Source organism: Vulpes lagopus, chromosome 23 (assembly GCF_018345385.1).
Source record: "Vulpes lagopus strain Blue_001 chromosome 23, ASM1834538v1, whole genome shotgun sequence".
NCBI classification, from domain to species: Eukaryota; Metazoa; Chordata; class Mammalia; order Carnivora; family Canidae; genus Vulpes; species Vulpes lagopus.
Window position 1 is genome coordinate 19,783,892 of NC_054846.1, and position 24,080 is coordinate 19,807,971.

At 43.8% G+C, this 24,080-nt stretch overlaps 1 protein-coding gene across 5 annotated transcripts in view; it reads left to right on the plus strand.

Annotated features, from left to right (window-relative positions):
• The first annotated feature begins 608 nt into the window (after positions 1–608).
• ZNF827 (zinc finger protein 827) overlaps positions 609–24,080 on the plus strand; it is a 169,197-nt gene continuing 145,725 nt past the window's right edge. For all 5 annotated transcript variants that reach the window (XM_041738082.1, XM_041738083.1, XM_041738085.1 and 2 more), the window contains exon 1: positions 609–1,201. In XM_041738082.1, the coding sequence (XP_041594016.1) occupies positions 1,159–1,201 (43 nt within the window). In that variant the 5' untranslated portion in view covers positions 609–1,158. The remainder of the gene's footprint in view (positions 1,202–24,080) is intronic.

Below are 24,080 nucleotides of genomic sequence, written 5' to 3' on the forward strand. Positions count from 1 at the left end.
ATCACCATATGCTATCTTTTATTATTATTATTATTATTTTTTTTTATTTTTAAAAAAATTCTTTTTATTACAATGTTTTTGGACGAGGGTGTGGGGAAACTGTAACCTCCACACACTCAAAGGTGATGGGGTAAGAGAGCCATTGTCACAGTGAAAAAGCCTGAAAAATTCTTCACACAGAACAAAATGCACTTGAGGACACAAAAGAAAGTTAAGAGAAACATCTCTTTTCTTTGAAAAAAAAAAAAAAAAAGAAAGAAAGAAAATCCGCAAGAGTAATGAACTCGTCGTTGTTTAAAGAGTGGGGAAAACTCCCCCCCCCCCCCACCTAGATTTGGCGAATAGCGGGATAAATTCGCAGAAGTCCGTCCCCCCCCCCCCCCCGCACGCGCGCCCCCCATTCTTTGCAGACCGAGCGGTTGCAGAGCCCAGGCTGAGTCCGCCCTGGGAGCCTTAGGGCACCTTCCTCTTTGCTCTGCGCGCGCGTGTGTGTGCGCGCGCGTGTGTGTGTGTGTGTGTGTGTGTGTCTGGCTCTCGCTCTTTCCCTCAGTCTGTGCCTCTGTGTATGTGTGAGTGTGTGTGTGTGACAGAGAGAGAGAGAGCGCGAGAGGAGAGAGCGAGCGAGAAAGAGAGCGAGCGAGCGAGCTGTGAGCTGTGCCGCCGCCGCCGCTGCCCTTTGATCCCGACATTAGTGTTAGGGGCTCGGAGACACCGCGCGGCCATAGACACCGCCGCACCGGCTCTCATTTATTTATACCTCCCGTCGCACCCGCGGGCACAGGACACACGCACACTCACACCTATTAGATCCGTTTCCATTGAAGAATATTACGCTCGGGGACAAGCCAGGTGCACGACCAAAAAAAAAAAAAAATCTCAAAAAAAAAAAAAAAAAAAGAAAGGATCCAAAAAAAAAAAAAAAAAGAAAGAAAGAAAGAAAAAAAAAAAAGAAAGGAAAGAAAAGAAGAGAACCCCTCATCTGGCTCCAGGAAACAAGCTTCAACCCATTGCACACACCGGAGAGAAGGGGTTTCCCCCTGCCCGCCCGCCCGCCCCCCAACCACCTCCCCGCTCCTGCCAGTGTCTGCCTCTCTGCCCCCACGGGGGTTTATTTGATCTCACATTAACCAAGGAGGAGAATGTGAGAAAAGGGGGAAAATGCCCAGGAGGAAGCAGGAGCAGCCCAAGCGCCTTCCCTCACGTAAGTCATCCCTTCTCCACCTCCTCTCGTGCCATCTTGTCGCCCTCCCTCTCCTCTCTCGCGTCTGCAGCCTCGTCCGTTGTTTTCTGCATTAGTTTAGGGTTACAGAGGTGAAGCCGACAAAGGCACAGCCCGGGTTACTCCTCGTCTAGGTCTATGCCGAGGCAGCCATGTTGGTGATGATCAGCCCCGTGCCCTTTCCATTCTCTCTCTCTCTTCTTCTTTCTTTCTCTCACCCTCCCTCTTTTCTCCCTTGCGATCGGGCTTTTTTCCCTCTTTTCCCTCCCCCTCCCCCTCCTCACTCCGGGTTGCTGGGGGGAGGGGGCAAGAGCTGGGAGGAGGGGAGTAGTGTGGATGCCGGGTGTTTTTTTTTTTTTTTTTTTTTTTGCTTTTTCTTTTTTTTTTTTTTTTTAATCGGGGAGTGTGTGTGAGGGGGGAGGTGGGAGAGGTTGGAATCTTTTAAAAAAAAAAAAATTTTTTTTTTTTTTCGCTTGCGGATCGCAGCGCCCGAGGGTGCGGGGTCGGGGCGCGCGGAGGCCGGGGGCCGTGACATGGCGTTCGGGGCTGCCGGGGCGAGGGCGCGGGACCCAGGGAGAGGTCCGTCCCCGGCTAAAGGTTGCGCCGGGGTTGGTCGGGCCCCGAGCCGGCGGCGGCGGCGGCGGCGGCGCGGGAGGAGGCGGAGGTGGAGGAGGCGGCGGCGGCGGCGGCGGAGGAGGGGAGTCGGGGGCGGGCGAGGCGGGAGCGGCCGGGGAGGGTGTGGGGGGCACCGCGCACTAACACGCCGGTGCACACGCGCCGCCGGGCGGCTGCTCCCGCGGCGCCGGGGCGCGGGGGCGCGGGGGGCGCGGGGGGCGCGGGGCGGCCGGGCGGGGGGCGAGGCCGGGCAGCGGCGGGCGGATGTGGGGTGCGGGAGCTGAGCCGAGGCGGAGGCAGGAGGCAGGAGGCAGGAGGCAGGGCGGCTCGCGGCGCGCGAGGTCCCTGCAGAGCCGAGGGGAGGGAGGAGCAGGGCTCCTGGCCGCAATAAAATGCGGGGTCAGTGGGAGCAGACGGAGCCAGGCGAGACTCGGGCTCTCAGACCCCCCTCCCCGGCGAGCCCGAGCAGAGTCCAGGACTAAAGTGCATCACAAGCCTCCCCGGCTGCAGCCACACACACCAACTGGAGACACACGCCCGCCGGCACGGCCCGGTCCCGTCCCCTCCTCCACCCGCGCCCCCGGTCCCTCTCCGCCCTCCCTCCGGCTTTTCTTTGCGAGACTCTTAACTTTTCCCCCACTCCCTCTCCAGCTCCCCCCCCCCCCCATCTTTCTCCGCTTTGAGTGTTCCGAGATGCTGCTAAAGCTAAAAGTGAAGGAGAAAGAAGCAACTAAAAATATCCCCCGGGGCCGCCGGGCTCCTTGAATGCAGGGAGGAGGGGGCAGGGGAGAAGGCGCGGGGCGGGGTGACGGGGAGGAGGGGACGCCGGAGGCGCCGGAGGGAGGGGTCGGGGGAGACCGAGGGTCAATTTCTTCTCTCTCCCCCCGCTCCGCGCCCCTCTCCCGGCGGTTTGGCGCTGCTCGCGGCTCGAGCCTGCAAAACCCGGGCTGGGGGCGGGAGCGGAGCCGGAGCGCCCGCCCGCCCGGGTGTCAGGCCGACGTGGTCGGTCACCTGAAGTTCACGGAGGGTGGGGGAAGGGTTAAGGTTATGGTGTCTCGGGCTCGGGTTGTGTGCGAGCTCGTGCGTTTCCGCTGCAGACAGGCAGCGCGATCGATCTCCCCCTCGCGAAATATCCGCGGCTGTGCCTGCCCCGGGGGACGCGCGGGGGGCGCGGGGGGCGCGGGGGGCGCCGTGTCACCGGGCCGCGGCCGGAGTGGCGAGCAAGGGCACTTGCAGGCAGCCCGCTCCGCAAACATTCCTCTTTCTTTCCCCTTCCCGGTACGCAGGAGTCGACGCACAGGGCTTGGGTTGTGCTTTTTTTCCCCTTCCTTTAAAAAAAAAATAAAAAAAAAAAATGCCCCTGTGCAGTCCTTTCTTCGCCTGCCCGCTAGAGGTTCTGAGGATAATGCCACATATGTAATATATATGCACATAAAACCTCTCGCAGGCGGCTGCGTGTGTAGGGAAATTTTGTGCGAGGGAAGAGAAGGCGGCGGAGTCGGGGAGGGCGAGTTGGGAGGCTCCGCGCTGCGATTCACAGAAAACTCGCAGCAGTTGGTGGGAGAGTGTGTGCGTGCGCAGGGCCGGCCGGCCAGTCCCCAGCTCTTTTCGGGGGCGTGTGGCGGGGGAGGGAGAGGAGGCAGGAATCCTGGGGGGGTCGGGGGAGGCTTGCCCTGCTCGGACAAAATGGGCTTCAGTGTTCTCTGCGAACTTGCCCTTAGATGGCAACTTTGGGAGCTGATGAGCTTGTGTGCGAAAACCAGGGCGGTGAGGTTATTTGGTCATTCTCCTTTCTTCTCCTCTCCCCCTGCTTTAAAAAAAAAAAAAAAAATGTTGGCGGGGTTAGAGGGAGGGTAGCAGCAGAGGAGAAGGGATTTATCTGTTTTCGGCTCTGACGGAGATGGAACGCCTTCCCTCCCGTTGTGTGTAGCGCTTTCGGGCAGCTGCAGCCTGCCCTGCTGGTGACCTTGACCCTGACCTCGTGCGACTACCCTCAGCCTGGGAGGAAATTCAGGCTCCATTTTAGCTCGTGTGCTCGGTGGGCCTCTCCTGCTTGCTGGTGGCTGGTGATTAAGTTATATTTTAAGAGTGGGCTCTCCCACCCTGTTCTCTAATTGAACACTGTTATCCGCTCACTTAAAAAAAAAAAAAAAAAAGAAAGAAAGAAAGAAAGCAAGCAACTCCTTCCAGTCACATAAAGCCACTTTTACTGAAGTAAGAAGCAATTACCTTTTGGAAAAGCGGTAAATGTCCCTCCAGTTTTTAAAGGGAAGCCTAATTTGCAAAGCTTTTCCACTTACCTTTGCATTGAATGGATTTTTGTGGATGTGGCTGCCTGTTCTAAGCATGGTTTACACATGTTTTGTAAGCAGTTTGCATTTGGACTAAGAGCAGTTTCTGGACAAATGGTGTGTTTTGCAATTCAGACATAGTAACCCAAAGCTTCCTAAGTGCTGAGTGAGTCTTAAACTTGCAGAGGTGGGGAGATGTAATAAATATTGACTTTGGTAAAATTAGTGTAAATTAGTATTTAATGTAGAATATAATTGTAGTCTTAAATCCCAGTTTTAATGCTAAACTGTTTATTTGTTTGTATGTGTTTGGGGGGGGATTTTTTTCTTAAGGTGGAGAACCTTTTTGTATAAAGTTAAAGTAACTTTGGGCATTAAGGCTGCCCTGATAGAAGTCATCTCAGGGTTTTAGGAAGTTATACGGCATTAGGTTTTAAACTTGACCCTAAAGGAAAGGAGAGAGGTGTATGCTTTGGGGGCGGGGGAGGAGGTTGGTGAAGGAATGAGGTGGAGAAACTTGCTTTTGAAACCAAAGAACCCTTCTGAGTAAACACAAAAGTGGCTAATAGCCACTACTGATACAGCTTTAAGAATCTAGAGAAGCTATAAACACATTTAAAATTAGAAGTAGAATACAAATTAGATTACAAAAAAGAAACTTGTGAAAACAGAATCTATTGAAACTTCAGAACGCTTTCTCCTTTCCCATAGCCACCCCCCCCCTCGCCTCCTCACCCCCTCATAAACCATTGCTACTAATAGACTTTATGTATGGAGCTAATTTTTCTGTTATTAAATATAATACTAGGCAGGCACAGTGTGGATGGACAAAGTCCTCCCACTCTACAGCGCAGACATCAAGGAACCTGGAAGTTCACCCTCGAATAGATCAGTCCTGGAAATCCAGACTAGCACTTGGTATTATCTGATACGGAGTCTGGGGTGTACCTCAGCCCCTGGCACGGAGTTGCAGCAATTCCCCAGGCTAGGCTTCGGCCTGCTAAGGTTTCCTAGCTCGTTCTGTTCCATGAGACACCCAAGGGATTGTTCAGAACCGAATTAGCTTTGGGGATGGGTGAGCCTTTAACCTGACACTACTAACCTAGGCATTAGATTTCTGATTTAAAATTCTACATAGTCATTTCTCCTGGGCCTCTGAAGTAAGAGAGTGTATATGTGTGTGTGTGTTACATGGGCCTCATATATATGTGGAAAAGAAAATGGCCCATCCTATAGAGCTGTGTACTGATTCCACTGGCCCCAAATCAAAAAGAAGTTTTGCACTAGCTTTTGGAGGTGACCTCCAACAAAAGGTGTTAAACCTAAACTATTTTTGAGAAGTGGCTTTAAAAATTATTACTCCAAGTAAAGCCTTTATTTCTTGGACTACAGCAATGTCATCATTTGGAGACTTAAATATGATTCTGCTGCTGTTGAAGGCTCTTTTCTGAAAGTTCTTTCCATCAACAAGGTTCAGTACCATGTTTAAAAAAACATCCTAAGGGGCAGCCCCGGTGGCCCAGCGGTTTAGCTCCGCCTGCAGCCCACGGCGTGATCTGAGAGAGACCCAGGATCGAGTCCCCACGTCAGGCTCCCTGCATGGAGCCTGCTTCTCCCTCTGCCTGTGTCTCTGCCTCTCTCTCTTGCTCTGTATCTCTCATGAGTAAATAAAATAAAATCTTAAAAAAAAAAAAAAATCCTAGAGATCCTTTGCACTAGACCATGTGCTTATCTGTAGCAGAATCCCAAACTGCATGGCTTAAAAATGTTTGTCAGTCTGAGAAAGAAGAAGAGGGGAAAAGTGATACTGTGTCTGTTTACCAGGCCTGGGGCTCAGCACTTTATGAACATCATTACATTTGGGATCACTAACTGAGGAGGGAAAGGGTCAGGAAGGGCTTTCCCCTATGTTTGCTACATCTGTAAATCCTTTTACCATTGGCATCATCAGCACTTTTAAGATTTCCTCATTAGCTGCAACTTAACCCATGAACATGTATGAGTTCAGATCCTATTATATTTATCATTGGAAATCTGCCTGATGCCTATTCCCAGGGGGGAGCACAAAGGAAAAGTTAATAGAACAGTTGTTTTGCTATTCTAGTATTTTCATTGTTTACTCAGTTGTGGGTCAAGACCAGAACAGGTTATTGTGTTCTTCATTAACAAAACTTTAAAAATCGTCTCCTGCTTTCTAGTAAATGCGGGAAGCAAAAATGACAAGAAAGCAACAGGGGCCCTTATATTTATATTTTTCCCTGTCTTTATATATCTGTTGGAAGACGAAGGGTAGAAGACTTAACTCTTTTCCCTACTTACTCTTATTAATTTTTTCAGTGGCGATGGACATCCTCCTATGATAGGAACCACAGGGAAACATTTTGAGTCTGAGGCAATAAAATATTTCACTGCTCCTGTCAGGCAGAGCTAACGATTCTGAAATACCCCATAGCAGGCTAGGTTGATTCTGGGCAATAATGTTCATCTGTTCTCCTAAAAGAAATCCGTGTATTCCTAATATAGTAAGTAGGGTACACTGAACTTTCCTGTTAAAAGAAGGAAGATAGTTCAAAATCACATTTCTCCTAATGCTTCAAAATAGTTTCTAATAAAAAAAATTGATTTTTAATTTATCTATGGGCTGCCATCTCGCTCTGGGGATGACACAGCTGGTGCGAGTTGACAAGTCTCTGGCACAAAGTGTTAATAAATCATGCTGGAGAAGTATAAATTGGACAGCTTTCGGTCAGTGTGAGGGCTGACTGTGCATTTGAGTTTTTAGAGCCTTTGAATGGCCTCTATTAGGAGAGGTCCAAGGGAGGTGTGGAAAATCTCTGTCTTGCGAGGCTTATAAAATTAGATGGAGAGAAGCCGTGGAAACACCCAAGGGACAGCGTTGTGTTGGTGGAGCAACCAGGCAAGCTTCTTTTGGGGTCAAAAGGTGGCTTAAAATACAAGGAGTCCTATTAATGTCAAGATAGTCCTGTAGGGAAGACTGGGTTAGCGGTGCATGCTGCCTGGCTGGATTGGTAAGCCAGTTTATTTAGTAGTCCCAGTCGTTTGGATTCAGGCAGGGTCTGGATAAATCAATCAGTTTGACAAAAGAGAAAAACTCACCCAGTGTAACTAACCCTGGTCACTTGCACGCAAAGTGGTGTCTTTGGACTTAAGGGTGACAAGCGGTGCTACTGTGTAAAGAAGCTCCCTTGGTTTCGGTGACTGGTCAGCAGTGCCACCTGAGAGAGCTGAAGGGCAGTGTGTACCCCAGGACAGTTTCACGTATCCCATTCGCTTTCCTTGTGTGAAGTTCCTTTGTCCCTCCTCCATCCTTTTTGAAGTATCAGCTGAAACATTAGGACAGGAGGATTGAAACAAACACAACAGGCCGGGAACGGATCTCTCCATTCTGAATGATGTATTAGTAATTTTCTATAATTTAATCAGACCGATCGCAGAACAAGATAATAATGGTATGACCTACAAAAGAGGACGTTTGGGGGCGTTAAAGTCTTCTTAGCATAAGGTTTTACAAGACCATGGGCTTTGTGAGGAAGGAATAGATTCTGAGTTTTCTCCTATTGCAAAGAAATCCAGACCCAGCCTCATTATGGTAAGACATGCGGTGGTTTTTTGTTTTGTTTTGTTTTCCCCCCTGGACTTTATTACTACTGTATTTTAGCTTAGTTAAGGTACTCGAGAATCACATTTTAGAGATAGAGGTTATAAGTGAAGATGCTGTGTCCTGTTTCTGATGTATTCGTTTCTGTTCCCTACTTTGCAAGGTGTAGCTCAGTAATTCACACCATCTAGGGCCAAGTGTACAAAATACTTTATGGTTCATGGTTGCTGAAATGTCTTCTGTCATATTTTATAGGAAACTAATGTGCAAAGTACAGACCTTAGAAATAGCCAAGAGTACTCTATGGGCTGAAGTTACTAGCTGCTTTCCCTCTTCTGTGCAGGAGCAAGTTTTGTATTTCTATCCTGTCTGTAAATTACATTTTTATGATATCGAAGAATAGTGCATGACTAGGTGCTGAAGCAGGGGCCTCTCAGATGACTCTTATCATTCCCCAAGGACCCACCTTTGGGATAGAATTGCTGTAGTTACAAGGTAGTTTCATAAATTAAAATCAGACTTTGGCTTGATACTAATCTTTAGCTGCATGGGTGCATCTTGTGGTTTTTTTTTTTTTTATAAAAGTCAGCTTCACTGCGTGTATACACACACGCACACAGGCACACACACATAGAGGCTGCACTGTATCTAATTTTGTAAAATGTACAGTGATACACGCCCACGGTCTGAGATCAGCATGTGGCCTTTAGCAACTCTGCTTTTCACAGACTGACCCAGGGTTATATTAAATGCAGCAGATTCTGTGTGCCTAAAAAGGATATTGTTTCCAGCCGTCCATTCCCTTCTTATTAAAAAACAACCTCCACCCCTAAAGTTCTGTCTCTAGAGTTCTGAATTGACTAAAACTTAGATACTCATTGCTTCTGTTTTTAAGAAAGTCCGAATTCAGCCAAGTTCTATCATCAAGGAAGAAATGTATGGACCTTCTCTGAAGCTTGAGCCTGAAGAGCAGACCCTTAAATAATCCCTCTCTCTCTCTCTCTCTCTCTCTCTCACTTTGTCTCTCTCTCTTATTCTCTCTCTCTCTCATAATTTCTGCATGGATCAGACAAGGGGTTAGACCCCATTAGAAGTGTGGTGTGGAGGAAAAAAGGCAAGCAGTGAGAGAGGAGGATCCCAGGGTGAGTTGTTTTGAGTGCCCTGAAAAAGTTGGCCTTCAAAGTGGACCAGAGAAGGTGGTGGTGGTGGGGGGGGGATAATTGATCAGGAGCACTTCGCCCATCTGAGCTTTTGAGACAAGCTACTGCACTTGTGGAGGGTGATAGATTTTTCTGAAGTTATATAGTGCTGGCATCTTCAGTTGTCTGGCAGTATATTTTAAAAAGCTTTTGTTGTTTGTAACGAGAGGGAGAAAATATCACGTGATTTTGCCCTCTTTTCACTGTGTCTACTGTATATGGTACGACTTAAGTGAAAACAGAGACACACATGCTTTCATAGTGGTTAAGTGTACAGACTCTGGCACTCACTTGCTGTGTGACCTTGGGGAAATTACTGAACTTTCCTGTCTTTGCTTTCTTCATCTTTCACTAGTGATAATAGTTCCTATATCATAGATTCTAGTAAGGCTTGGTTGATAAGTATGGATATTGATAAATACAATAATACACATACACATAAAACCATGCCTAATTAGAGCCTGCTCCATAGAACTCAAGAAATATTAACTCTTACTATGTATATGAAATAAGTTTCCATTTGCTTAGATTGCGAGACCACAGGCATTTCTGACCCAGGACATTTTGGTGATTTCTGTGTTTAAACATTTTTTTTCCCATCTCTCTCATTAGAGTGATGAGTAATAATATGATACGGTAAAATTCTTTTTTAAGGCTGTTAAAATAGGGCTTGACTAACACTTGGCCAACATAGACCAACAATATCACACTTAGACTTTTACTAAAGGAGTATATTCTGTGTTTGTGATTTGACCTGAATTATATCTAAACTGTGTAATAATCATTTGAATTATGACTGGGTTTTACTGTAAAGTGAGGACAATAAATCCATGCCCACAGATTTATAGTGAGATTCAAATGAGAGAATAGGTATTTAATAAATGTTTATTTATTCATTTATTCAACAGTCAGTCCACTGATTAAAATTACCCAGGGGAAATTTATATTGGTTTTTCCATGTGTTATTTAGGTAATAGTTTAAATTTTGTACGAAAGAAGGAAAGGCAAGGTCTGCTGCTTCTAATTGCTGAGAACCAGTCCAAGAGAACACATTAAATAGATTTTAAATGAAGGATTCAAGGGTGTGTGTGTGTGTATTGTGTTGTGTGTGTGAAATAGATCATATCAGAGGTTACAAGCTAGTGGCGTACTGATGTGTTTTGCCCTACACAGTATGTTTAAAAACTTGAGACAGCATTTGGAAATGGGCGGTTTCCCATAAAAATCCAAATTTCTAGCTTCTTTTGAAAACTTGGAAGAGTCAGCAGCACGGGGCCCACCTCCCCACATGGCAGCAATCTGCTGTAGTCAGTGGCGGCTGTCTCCCTTGCCCGGGCATGTGCTCATCAGTCTGCCACAGCTCCTACCACTCTGCTGCCATGTCCCCGTCTGCATATACACCTGCCCGCCCTCCTCATGGATATTACCTCCTGGCCCCTGCAGGCATTTGGATTCAAAACTGTTCTGCATTTTCCAACATTGTGTGATCTTTTCATTCATCATTGAGGCTAAGGTATTGTGAACCACATTCTACGGCAGTATTAAGAAGCAGTATAGGGTGGGGATTAAGATCCTGGTACCAGATTCCTGTCCTGGCTGCACCACATTTTAGCCGTGGCCTTGGCAGGTTAGTGCAGTTGTCCACCTGTTTTCACATCTGTACAATGGGCTAACGTTGTAGGTGTATATGAACTGGGTTCGTACATATTGATACGTAGACTTGTGTCTGGCATGTCATATGTACACAGTAAATGCTGGCCATATTAATAATGCCAGCCACATTAATAGGTGTGAGGTGCAAATTCATTTCAACTAAGGATCTCAGAAAGATTGCTCTAACTGCTGTGTAATCAGTCAGACAACTATTGTTGCCTGTAAGTTTCTGATCACCATTAGCCAGCCCAGTGATTCTCAACCCCGGCTGCATATTAGAATCACCTGGGAGATTAAAAAAATATAGACACCCCCCCAGCAATTTAAATTTGATGGCTCAGAATGGATCCTGAGTGCAGACATTCTTAAAAAGCTCCCTGAGTGATTTGAATGGCGAGCCAGTGTTGAGGACCCCTGAACTTACCAGAACTCCCACGCTGGGCTGATGCCACTTCAGCCAAAAATAAAGACATGTTATGTTGAGCCTGGGCAGCTTATCGACGATAATTTGTTTGACTTTTAAAACCTTAGAAATAGCTCATTGACTCTGACTCCTCCAAGTTGAAACCAGAGGCTCAGGGAGGGACTTGCACTAGGCAGGGGGCAGGACTCCAGTGTTTTCTGTCCTCCTCTCCCATCACGATCACCAGGGTTTCTCACTAGCTTTTTGACTTTGGCAAGTGTTTGAACCTCTCTGTGCTTAGTAGCACCATTTTGCAAAACGGATAATAGTGGATTACCTCCACCTTCTGTTTACATGATACTTTATTGTTCACAAAGCATTTTCCCTGAAATCCTCTGCCTGTAAGCAGGCAGGAAGGACTTCTTTTCCCACCACTTGGATGGAAGTAGAAATTGAGCCACGGAGAGGAAGATACTGGCCTGAGGTCCCCAGTGTCAGCACCATCAAGGGCTGGATCATCTTCTGGTCTCCCGAGGCCTGCGGCATCTTGAAGGACTGGAAAACCTTCGTGGGGCCCCATACGTGAAGGACATGTCTTGGCCACCTGCGCTCCTTTCACAGACCCTCTGCTGTAGGAGGAGCCCTTAGGTACGGATAGAGCACGCTACTCTATGATTCATGAGAACTTGTGCCACAATATTTTTTTTCCTCAAGGATTTATCTTGACCTTAGACTCAGCGGAGGGTAAGAGAATTAGAGTCCCATGCAGTGACACTTTCTGGGGTCTGAATTACGTGCTCCATATGGAGAACACTGCTTTCGGGTAATGGCCTAGAATTATAGTTGTCTTCTAATCTGTGCTTGTTTGGCCCTACTTGTTAACCCAACAGTCCTCTCCAGAGCATGAAACACAGCTGTATTTGGAAGGAAACAAAGTGTGGGACACCCTCTGCTTCAGGAAATGTTCCTGAAATGTGCTACATGATTTCTCCCTTCTAGGGGAAAGCAAACCTCAAATAATAACATTCTGGATTTTAATCTGCCCTTAAGAAAGAGAGGAACCAAATTATAGTGAGCTGCTTTCTGATATTGCTAGGAAGAGAGAAATGTCACAATCTAGAAGTGGGGTTTGGGTTGGCAAAACCACTAGTTCATATTTAGAGAGAAGTGCTATGCACCAGTGGCTACTCAAATACTTGCTGTTAGGTAAGAAAATGTATACAAAAAAAAAGTACAAGTATTTTAACTATGACTTAAGTGTACTCCTTGAGACTGAACCATAGAAATCACAGGTATGAATTCTGCTTATTCTTTTGATTTTTAGGTTTTTAAATTTTTTTATTCTTTTATTTTTAGAAGTCTGTATTGGCTTTTAATGGCAAACATAGTGCATGCTTAGTGTAAATAATGTAAACGATGTGGAAATGTTTAAACCAAAATGTGAAAGCCCCCTTTCCCAACTTCCATCCTCAGAGATAACCATATTCATAGTAACAAGCAGAAAGATAATAAGCAACATTTAAAATTCAGCCTTCATTCGAAAAATGGATGCATTTCAGCGGAGTTGGCTGAGTTAATGCAAGTACTGAATTCAGAACAAGGGTGGCAACACTGGACTTGTAAACTGATTAGATCACATCTGTACGTGGACTGTTGGATTGGGTGTCCCGACTTAAAGGGGGGAAATTGGCAAACTACGCACCAGAAGGGAGGCAACTAGCAGCTAGACTCTTGAAATGATGAGAGGAGGAATTAATTATTGCGACATTGGGAATGCTTAATTTGAAGCTGAGAGTGAGGAGAGATAAGAGTCATGCCTGGTAACTACATTCAAATATATAAAGTTCTGTCAAGTGATAAAGGGAGTAAACTTAATCTTAATTGTCATTTCTCCTAAATTTGTAGTTTGTGTCTGATAACTGATAGTTGATTGATTGATTGATTTGTTGATTCGTTCATTCAAGCAGCAGCAACTGAGTGCTTCTGTACCAGGGACTAGGGATCAGTGGAGTTGAATAGAGCATGGTCTCTGCTTGCAAGGGGCTCGAGCCAAGGAGGCAGAGAAAGAGATGGAAACAAATAATTAAAATTTGGCTTGAAAAGTATTTTCACAGATTTATGAAATGCTGAGCAGAAAACAGAAACCAGGACCAAGAGGGTAAAAGTTACAGGGAAAATAACTGATTTTTTAAGATAAGGGACTATTGAGTAAATACAACTGTGCAGAAATGAAACTGAAGATCTTGTGTTTACAAAGAAGCTGGTTCAACCACACCTGGCTGGGGTGATTTTCTAAGGACTTCAGGCAAAGAGGGTCACGATGGGAGGAGACATGTTGAACTCTGAAATCACTGAATATTATGAAAAAGAATTCTATAAAGCAAGTGCTGCTTTGCTTGGTTTCTGTCACAGAATGGGAGATCTGTTCCTACAGCAGAGGAAAACATCCCTCACTAGGCTGGACTGAAAGCCTTTTCAGGCAGTAAGGGTATATGTTAACCTACATGGTGTCACATTGGCACACTGAGGACACGATCCCCTGAGAGCTGTAGTCCCTACTGAGTGCTCATTCATTAAGAAAAAGTTATGAGCATTTACCTGGCTGGTAGAAATTGTATAGAATGCAGTCCCTGATGACAGTTCTTTCAAATGTTGACACAAAACAATCACAGAGGATAAGCACAAATCAATATGCTAACAAGTGCAAGACAATGTAATATGAATTAGATGTGTAAATGTTCGAGGAAACTGAGTGAGAGTGATGGCTAAAAGATTCTTGGAGAGAAGCAATACTTCAAACATCCTCGAGGAAGGGATGGATTTAGATCTTGAGAAGAGAGGAGAGAACATTCTAAGCAGAAGAAATGGCATTAGCCAAAAGAGGTTGAAATAAGCCAAAAGTATGTGGGAGACACTAAGAGAAGAAACTTAGCTGAATCAGAAGGGTTATATTGGTGATGGAAGGATGGGAGGTAGGAAAAATGTAGTAGGAGCTGGTCCAGATGATAAGAGATTATGATTACTAAATTTTGTAGTTTGGATACAATACAAAATCAACTGTGAAATGTAGTAGTTTTTTTTTTTTTTTTTTCACTGTGATAACAAAAGAGATGGAGGATGATTGCCTGAAAGAAAAAAAAATAGGGAGGGCTTTTTAAATAGGGAGGGCTGTTGAAAACCCAAATAGATGAATGGCACGGATGCTGCCCTGAAGGTGTCTCTGGAAGAGACCTGCCAGCGATGGGCTTCTCTGGGGCCAGGGCTGCAGACCCTCAGCCAGGGTTTGCACCATGCCTCTACCTCCTTCCTCACCTCTTTGGTTTTCCTTGGCAAGGAAAGCTCTAATGCAGTGCCTTCCTTTGAAGGTCATAAAGTATGTGCTATTCACAAAAAACAACATATCTAACATTTATACACAGATAATGAAGCGTAATGGTAAAACAACTATAAACCTACTGTCCAACCTAACACATTTCAATACTATTGAACTTCTGTGCTCTTCTCCTGCTAATTGTTCCCTTATTCTAAATTTTATTTTCTGTTTATTGCTCCCCTAGCTTTACCCTATTTGGTTTTGCTTATCTTTGGAATTTATAAAAATGGTAACACACGGCATGCATTCTGCACCTTGGTTTTTCACTTGACTGTTATCTTTGTGAGCTATGGCCACACCTCTGCTTGTAGCTGTGGAGCACTCACTGTCTGTGCTCTCTGGTAATATACTGACGCAACATGCCCCATGGTTATATGGTTTGTTTCTCCATCTGGCTAACATGCACATGCAAATCACTTTGTCTTGAGGGACTGTCAAGTTCACAGGGTAGGATAGGGGTTTTCTAAAATTTTAAATCTTGCCTGCCAGCTTGAATTTTCTCATTGGTTACAAATACTGTTAGTTTTTCCTTAAAGTATCAGCCTTACTTCATTCATTTCCAAGAAATAGTGTGCCAGATACCCAAATTTGAATGACCATAGTTCATCAGTTATTTCATTAAAAGTGATGTTCCATGAAAAGAGTGGCTAGTTCAGCTGCCAACTAAATCACAGATTTACTTTTCCTTGAGATAGCCATCACACTTCAGTAATGGCAGAAGTGCTTCACGGACACATTTCATTACATATCATATTAAAAAGATGTTTGCTCAGTCTTTAATAAAATGGATAATTTTTACTGTTGCTTCATCAAAGACATTCTTAAGTGATATGGACAGGGTTACTTACTTTGGGGGTGTATGTGTCTGTTTTACTATGAGTTTGTCACTGTGAAGAGTACAGTGATTACTGGTATGGTTTGGTGTCACTGCCTTGATTTGAACTAAAGTACCAGCGTTTTACCCATCATTGCTTTTGTATCATCATTGCAAATATCAATAGAGTGAAAAGGGCAAATACCATCTTAGAATTATTATGAAAACAGTTTTGATCTTGAGGACACTTAAAAGGGTCTCCGAGACCACTAGGGGTCTGCAGACCACACTTTGAGAACCACTATCTAAGCTGTCTACTTAGCAATGGAATTGCAAGTCTTGGCAGTTGTCTTTCTTCAGCTTTCCTTGATAATGTTAAAATGTAAGACTTGATGAATAGTTGCACTGAAGAACCCAAAAGGCAGAGTCCTGAAGACAGGAAATCTTTTGCTCACAAGTGTTCTCAGCTTCTATGAGATTTCTCTGAAGTCTCTTGTTCTGTCTGCAAATGGGAATGCAAATATGTATTTTGCTGTGTATCTGTTGGTTTTGAAATAAAAGGAATGTTTTAAATAAACTTAGCAGTTAATATTTTTCTTCCTCACACAATATGTATATATATATATAAACACCATTGGTTTATGAAGATGCTTGATGCTTACCCTGTGACTCCCTGGTGTCCCTGTTAGGGAAGGAGAACTCTACTGGGTGCCATGGGCCAGCATGCCTCATCATGGAGAGTGCATAGCTGCCTACCACTGATAGCCAAGGGTTTTGGGCCTAGGAATCTGGGAGTATTTCTGGGCTTCTTGTGTACTCTCTCTGGGCTGCTGTGCTCACCAAGAATTAACCCCCTCACTCAAGACAAAAACCTGAGTGCCATCCTAGAGACCATGCTCTCTGCCTTTCCTCCCGCATCAAACTGCTAGCCAGGTCTGTTGACTCTACTGCCAGTATATCTTGGAATTCATCATGCCCATGCCCTTCCACTGCTGTAGCTTATACTCTTCTTTTCTCCTCTAAGGATTTATAGGTTCTTTTTTCTTTTTGCCTCAGTGTCATGTCTCCTCCCCCCTACTCTGGCCTCTATTTAGCCCAGTGTTCACACTGCAACCACAGTAGACTTTCTAAAACACTCATGTATTTATTTAGGATGTTTTAGACATCCCCTCAAAGGATAAAGTTTGTTCTTCTTAGCAAAGTCTAGAAGATACTTCCTTGGGACACCTGGGTGGCTCAGTGGTTGAGCATCTGCCTTTGGCACTAGAAATGTTTTTTCGTGATCCTGGGGTCCTGGGATTCAAGTCCTCCCTCTCTCTGTGTCTCTGCCTCTCTCTGTGTGTCTCTCATGAATAAATAAATAAAATCTAAAAAAAGAGAGAGAAGGTGCTTCATCATCTGAGACTCCTTTCTTTTGCCCTGCTATCTACCCCTTGTTTCATTCATACTGAATTATTTATTTTACTGATCACCATGTTTGTATTCCTTATTTTGGCAGATTCATTTTCTCTAATTCTGGGATGTCTTCGAGCCATCAGATTTCCCCCATTACCTTCTACCTATACATTAGCACTCAGTTCTTAGGGAAGATTTTCATGCTTTTTCTTCTCCCCTACTATTGTCCCACTACTGGGCAGTGTTAGGCATCCCCTCCACTGGCTCCCATTGTTCTCATAATACCTCCCATGCTACACTAATTGCTTATTCCTCTATGTCATTATTGACTATGAGCTTTTAAAGGTCATGGGCTCTTCTGTATTCATTTTTATACATTCTTGCATGTAACAGTACTTGGTATGTAGGAGGTGGTCAAATATTGCTGAATAAATGCATGAATGAATGAAATTAAGAATGGGTCACAGAATCAAAGAAATAGGAGTTATTCCATAAATAGTGTTGAATGAATGAATGAGTTGAATGAACGAAGTTCAGAGTGGGTCATATAATCAAAGGGTTTTAGAGGTAGAAGGGACTTTGGGGAACACCTCCTGTTGTCATCCTCTCTCAGAAATGAGAAAATGATTTGCCTAAACTGTACAACTCGGCCTGGTGGGAGGTGATGAACCAGGCCACAGACGTTCACATGGATGTGGCCTAGAGATGCCTGGAGAAAGTCATGTGCTTCCGGGGGAGACTTGCCGAGAAGAGCAGAGGCCACGGCCTATACCACAGGGGGATACCACAGTCGAAGTGCAAAGAGAACTTTTGTGGTTAGAAGTCTGTGGCACATTCCAAACTGTAGAGTCTCCCTTCAGCTATTGGCTGTTGCTCTCTCTCTGTCCTCAAACTGTGCCAAGACTGTAAGATTTTCCTGATGACTGGGCATATTCTACATCTGGATCCCATGGTCATAACAACCAGAAGTTTCCTGTCCTCTTTGGTTGAGGTGATTATGATATAGAGCTGGGTAGCAATATCAACAGTTTTGAGGTAAGCCCTACTATTTAAAATATAATCTTCTCCTGTCTGAGATTTCTAGGTGCCTGGGAGGGAAGGCAAGGGGACACGATTATTCACTAAGTGCTAACTTTGTGTCAGGTGTTTTACTTACATGATTTTGATTTACCTGTCAGATAATAGGTATTAGTACCCTATTCTATAAATGAGAAAATAGGCCTGTGAATGGATGTCAGGTGGGTCTGTTTGGAAGCAGAGTGGGAGTGTGTCTGGTGTCTAAGCTTATGCCCTTTCTGTTTTGTCACGTTGCTTCAGCTTCTAGAAATGGTTTTTCTCTGCAAAACCTGTTGTGGCCTTATTTTATTAATTTGGTAAATTCTTGAAGTTGCATTTATTTTATGTACTTAAAAGGAAGAGAAGCTGCAGTTTGCTGGTTTAACGTTGTCCGTGCTTTGCAGCTTACAAAGCTTTGCCATCTCTGCAGGCCCATGAGGTGTGGGAGAGGGAATAGGTGTTATTACCCTGCTTTACAGATAAGGAATCGAGTTTTGGGAGGCAGAATGTTCCACATCTGTCTGGTTCATCTCCATATTCCTAACACCTCTTACAAGAGGTTAGTATTTATTAGGCTGTCTGGTTTTTGTTAATTAAATATGAGTTATATAGCTGGTAAGTTCCAAATTCAGATGGGAATCCAGGTCCCCAAGTCTGAACTCAGATCTCTTTCCACTGCTAAACCATTCTGCTTTTCCCAGAGCCCTAATCTGCAGGATTCAGGAACCCTCTGATAGGGCTATCTGGTGAATTTCCACAAATCTAAATAAGTACAGGCACCCTTAGAATAAGCTCTCTTATTCTTATTTCTTTTCCTTTAAATACCTCAACATACGATTTTAAATAGTTTCCTATATACTTGATAACTTCCCAGTGAAATGACTTGAAAAGGATTGATAATCCAATAATGGATCATAGAAGATTAACACCAGGAAGATTCTTGAGATCATTTAATACAGTATTTTTCAAAACTTAAAAAAAAATAGTGGAACCCTTGTCTTTAAGGGGCGCTCCAATACATAGACAAGAGCAAAGCCAGGTCGTGCCACTTAGATATGTGCTAAGGTGGGAGGTAGGGGTAGATCCAGAATGCTATGCCCTTCCCTGGAGTCCTTGGGGCTGCTTGACGGTCTGGTTTGTAAATCACTGATCTGTTCTTACCCCTCATTTTATAGTGAAGAAACCAAGGCACAAAGGTGCTCAGTGACCCACAGAGGTGGTTGGATTAAGATGATAATGAAGCTTGTCGCCATATATCCAAATTTCCAATATTGTTTTAAACACCATTCTGCTTTTATTATAAAGAAAAAGTAAAGTACCTATTCTTTAGAGTGGGGGTCAGCAAACTCTGACCTGTTTTTGGGCAGCCCCTTGAGCTAAGAATGGTTCTTACATTTTTAAACCATTGTTAAAAAGAAAAAAAAAGCAACAGCAACAACAAAAACCAAAGAATATGGGATAGGTACCATAGGTGCCCTATAAAGCCTAAAATATTTCCTCTCTGTTCACAGAAAAAGATTGCTGACCCTGCTTTATTGGATTCACTACTTCTGATATTAATGTGGAAGTACCAAAAGAATTTGGCCTTCTCTAAGTAACTTGAAAACATGTAGATTTAAAAACAAACCCTGATTAGTTGAGCATATTCACATCAAAAAGCTTTTCAAACTTGTATTCCTCCAATGAACTTCTTTAAATTGCCCAACACATTTTCATCCCTCTTTTCAAACATGAAGTTTTGGTGGAGGATAGGCTGGTTAATCAAGTTCTTAAAATACGCAGGAGACATTGCAACCAGAGGGCTGCCTATAGTTGTTAAGTTCTATAAGATGAAAACGAAGCAGTATACATATTTAAATACAAAATAAGGGCATTTTATGGACCACCCTAAAAGGTTCAGAATAAAAGGAACAAGAGTAGGAATGATGTGAATCCCTCCTGGTCACTTTGGGTCCTTACCTATTCCCACCAGAGGGATTTGTCTTGAGCCTCTACCTTTGAGTTGAGACTCCATTTGAAGCAGTGGTCATTAGAGCACATAGCTTCATCCTTACCACTTGATGCATTTCCGGAGGCATCGGAGCTTTGTTGGGAAGTGGAATGAATGTTTTCTCCTGCGGAGCATCAATTATGGGGATAGACAGTTAGAAAGCAGTGCCAGGGGATACCTGGGTGGTGCAGAGGTTGAGCATCTGCCTTCGGCCCAGGGCGTGATCCTGGAGTCCCGGGATTGAGTTCCGCATCTGGCTCCCTGCATGGAGTCTGCTTCTCCCTCTGCCTGTGTCTCTGCCTCTCTCTCTCTGTGTGTCTCTCATGAATTAATAAATAAAATCTTTAAAAAAAAAAAAAAAAGCAATGCCAAGTTTTCGAGTAAAAGACCTAGGGAAGATTTCTTGGTGAAACCCCAAGTGAATGTGCCTGTGGAATGCTCCCTTTGGAGCACTGATTGGCTTTGGAGTCTTCAAAGAGAAGTGGGTGAAACCATAAGACTTCCAGTTGTTGAGGTGATATTCATCTAGCTACCGGGTATCCTTTGAACTGCCCAGTTTGTTGGTTGGTTGTAGTATTTGTTGTTTTCCTTGTCTTTGGCCCTCCATCATTGACTTCTTGAGTGTGTGTGCCAGAAGGCAGGCAGGGAAAATAAAAGGAGAGAATGGATAAGAATACATTTGATCACTTGATAGCAGCCATGGCTCAAAGTCTGGTCAGAGTAAAGGTCAAAATTGTTGGCCTAAATCAGTGTTTAAAGTTAACTTTGAGTTAGGGTTGTCCTTATAATCAGTGTCGTGGATTGGTGTGGTTAATTAAAAAAAAAAAAAGTTCTCTCCCAATTCATTATACCAATATCCTTTTGTGAAAATGTTCGGGGGGGAGGGGGCATTGGGAGCTGCTTTCTCTGCAGCTTTTGTTTTGTATGTATTTAAGCACTAAATAAAAAGCAATTCCATCTCCTTTCCATTGGTAAATCTCTTATCCCCAAAGGCCCATTTTCTTCCAGTATAGACCTATATTTTTAGTAAATAAAGGACTTACTGTGTGAAATTTTCCTTTGGCAGGCAGAACGATTATGAGCATAATCTGTTTCATTACAAGGTACGTGATGTCAATGCTTGGCAAATGTGCCTGGGAAGAAATGTATCATTTTATGTATAAGCTAAGATTTCAATAAGTAGCCATTTATCTCTCTATAGAGTGCTGTTCATAGACTATAGAGTGCATTATTATGTTATTAGGGCTTTTTTTTTGTAGTTAAGTTCTTTTTTGATCTATTAAGAATTTCCTGGTGATTTCAGTAGTTTGGTAATATATTGTTCATCTTATAACAGGTATTGGTAATGTTGGGATGAAAACATTTATACAAGTGGAAATAAAAGTCAAGGAAGCAGATAATCGACTGATTTATCAGCCTTAACAGACAATTTTTCTGATAACGCCATGGTAGCCATGGTAAATTTACTTCTGATTGCTTGAGGGGACAGATTCTATATGCTTCTTGTAACATGGAGGTGCAGGAAAGGCTGAAGGAACAGGTAATCAATCCGTGGACTAACCAGTAGTGGTTTGGTCTCTAGATTGGCCTTTCGGCTTGTGGATTTGTGCTGTATTTTGAAGTATCCCTTTCTTATTAATTTGCCACAGCATACATGGTGATGAGTATATATATATATATATATATATATATATATATATATATGTTTTGTTTGGAGATTTTGAAGTAGCTTTAGTCATAGAAGCCTTCTCTTACCTCATGTCTTTCCCAGAATCTTTCGTTTGAACAAAATTTGTTTAAAATTTAGAGGTTGGTAAAAATAACTTAATAGTCTGCTCACAGCCCTTGCAGCCTCAGAGGACTTCACAGTGAGCAGCAGCGTGGTCAGTGTTGTGTGGTAATAGCCAGCTTGTATAAAAACTACAGCACTCACAAAGGTTACGGTTTAGAATCCAGAGGTGAGCAAATCCAGAACAAAAAGTCTCAGGCCCTCATCCAGAATTCTGTATATTGGTTTTCAGGGACTGCCCGTAACAAAGTATCACAAACTGGGTGGCTACAGAAATGTATTGTCTCACTGTGCTGGAGGCCAGAAGTCTAAGGTCAAGGTGTCGGCAGAGACACAAGGAAAACACAGGATGGACCTGCTTCAGGCCTCCTTGGTTGTGACAGTGTCACTCCAGCCTTCACTGTGTGTATGTCTGTCTCGTGTCCAAATTTCCCTTTTTATAAGGACGCCAGTCATATGGGATTAGGGTCCACTCTAATGATGTCACCTTATCTTGATCACCTGCAAAGACCATCTTTCCAAATAAGGTCACAGTCAGACGTACTAGGGGTTGGACTTCAACATCTTTTTGCAGGGACACAATTCAATGCGTGACACTAAGATTTCATCTTTAGTTTTCACACAGTTTTAGTAAGCTGGGTAATTGTTGCAACTATGGCAGACAAAACCCCACACATTTAGAAGGAAGGGACTTATATATTTTGAAATTGCATCAAAATAAAACTTAAAATGTTGATTACTTGAAGGTACTGTGGTACTTTTTGATTACCTGAAAAATTACTTTTTTGTGAAGCTACTCATACTTTTAGGTATCCTGAAGATTTGGGTTTGAACCTTGCTTTGCTGCTCATTAAATGTATACATTGGGTAAGTCATTAACTTTTAGAACCTTGGTTTCCTGGTCCGTAAAATGAAGAGAGAGTATGGCCTGCCACATAAAATCATCGTGAAGATCACAGTTGCTGATGAATATTAAAACATCTAATAAAGTAGCCTGTATGGTTTTTAGAGCATTATGCATGATTGTTTATTCAACAAATGTTTGTTGGAAGGCTACTGTGTTCCAGGGCTTGTTCTAGAATTCACTCGTTCACTTCATGATGATTATGCCATGATTTAGTAGTAGACGCACTGGCCTTTGGAGTGAGACATCTGAGCTCAAGTCCTGTCTATGTTAATAAATCAGCTGTGGGACCACGGGCTAATCACTGGCCCTTTCTAGGCCTCTGCCTAGAGACCAGCCATATGGACTAAATCTCCAAGGCTTTTCCATCTCTAATTCAGACAACAAAATTCAAATTTAGCAAATAGAGTTATAGTCCTTGGTTTCCTACACATCCATGGTATAGTCCGCGGAAGTTACCCTCTGTGATTTAGCTTTTCCTTCTGAAGTGGGGGCAGCAATAGGATCATACTATCTGCTTTCTGGTAGTATTAATAGTAACAATGATAGCCACCCTTTATTGAGCTCTTGACACTGTGCTAGATCCTTTCATATATCCTTGCTTCTCTACATAGGGTACATGTTTCTCCAGAGCATGTGGGAATTCCAGAGAAATGTGGTACATCTTTGCCGAGAACAGATTTTCTTCAGTGGTTTGTGAGACACACCTCTCTAGCATTTAGTAAGAACAAGCATGGCTATGCTATATAGTAGAATGCAGAATTCACTTGAAATGCTCAGCCAAGAGTCAAACAAATTTGGGGCTTCCTGGAAGGGGCTTCGGCTTTGGTCCCTAGTTCCCCTGGGGTGGTGGTCTCTTTTCCTGGCCGCAAGGGAGACTGGTGGAAAAGTTTGCAAAACATGCTCTTATCCCCATTTCATGTTTGACTCACATGAGAAAAATAGGATTATCATTTGTAATTTTGAAAATTGTCCTCATTTCCAGTACTGACAAGTGCTGCCTTTCTGATTGTTAAGCGCATTCTTCTGTCTCATTCATACATTTGACAAATAATAACTGAGCACCTGCTCCATGCTCCATGGCATTCCAAGTGCTGAGCACACGGCGGCAAACAAAACTAAGTCCTCTCTCTCGTGAAGCATTTAGTCTAATAAAGAGTGATGTTTGGGGGGAGACCCAAGGAAGTAAAGGAGTCAGCTGTGTGTCTATTTGGGGGAGATTTCGCTACTTATTTATTATTTATTAGCAAGACAGTGGGGTAGGAGATGAGGTCAGGGGGATATGGATTATGTAGGGCCCTGAGGGCAAGGTAAGGGTTTTAGATTTTATTCTGAGAACATGAGAAGCCATTTTGGGGGCTTTGAGGATGGGGGTCCTGGGGTATGATATATATTTCTAAAAGCTTACTACGGCTGCTGCTGGCTAAGCATAGTGGGGCAAGCGTCAGAAGTGGGGAGAGCATCTGGAAGGCTCCTGCTGTGCTCTAGGTGAGGGATGGCAGTGCCGCATATCAGGGCAGAATGATAAACATGGTGAAAGTGGTTAGATTCGGGATGTACATGGAAGGTAAAACCAAAAATCTGCAAATGAATTCGATGAGGGGTATGACAGAAAGGGAAGAGTCAAGGCTGGCTGCAGGGTTTTTGTTCAGAGCGATCACAGGGATAGAGGAGTTGCCATTTGTGTTGAGATGGGCAGTTTAATGGAGGATTGGATAGCCCCTTGGTCACTGGAAGATCTGGCAACTTTATATATGAAG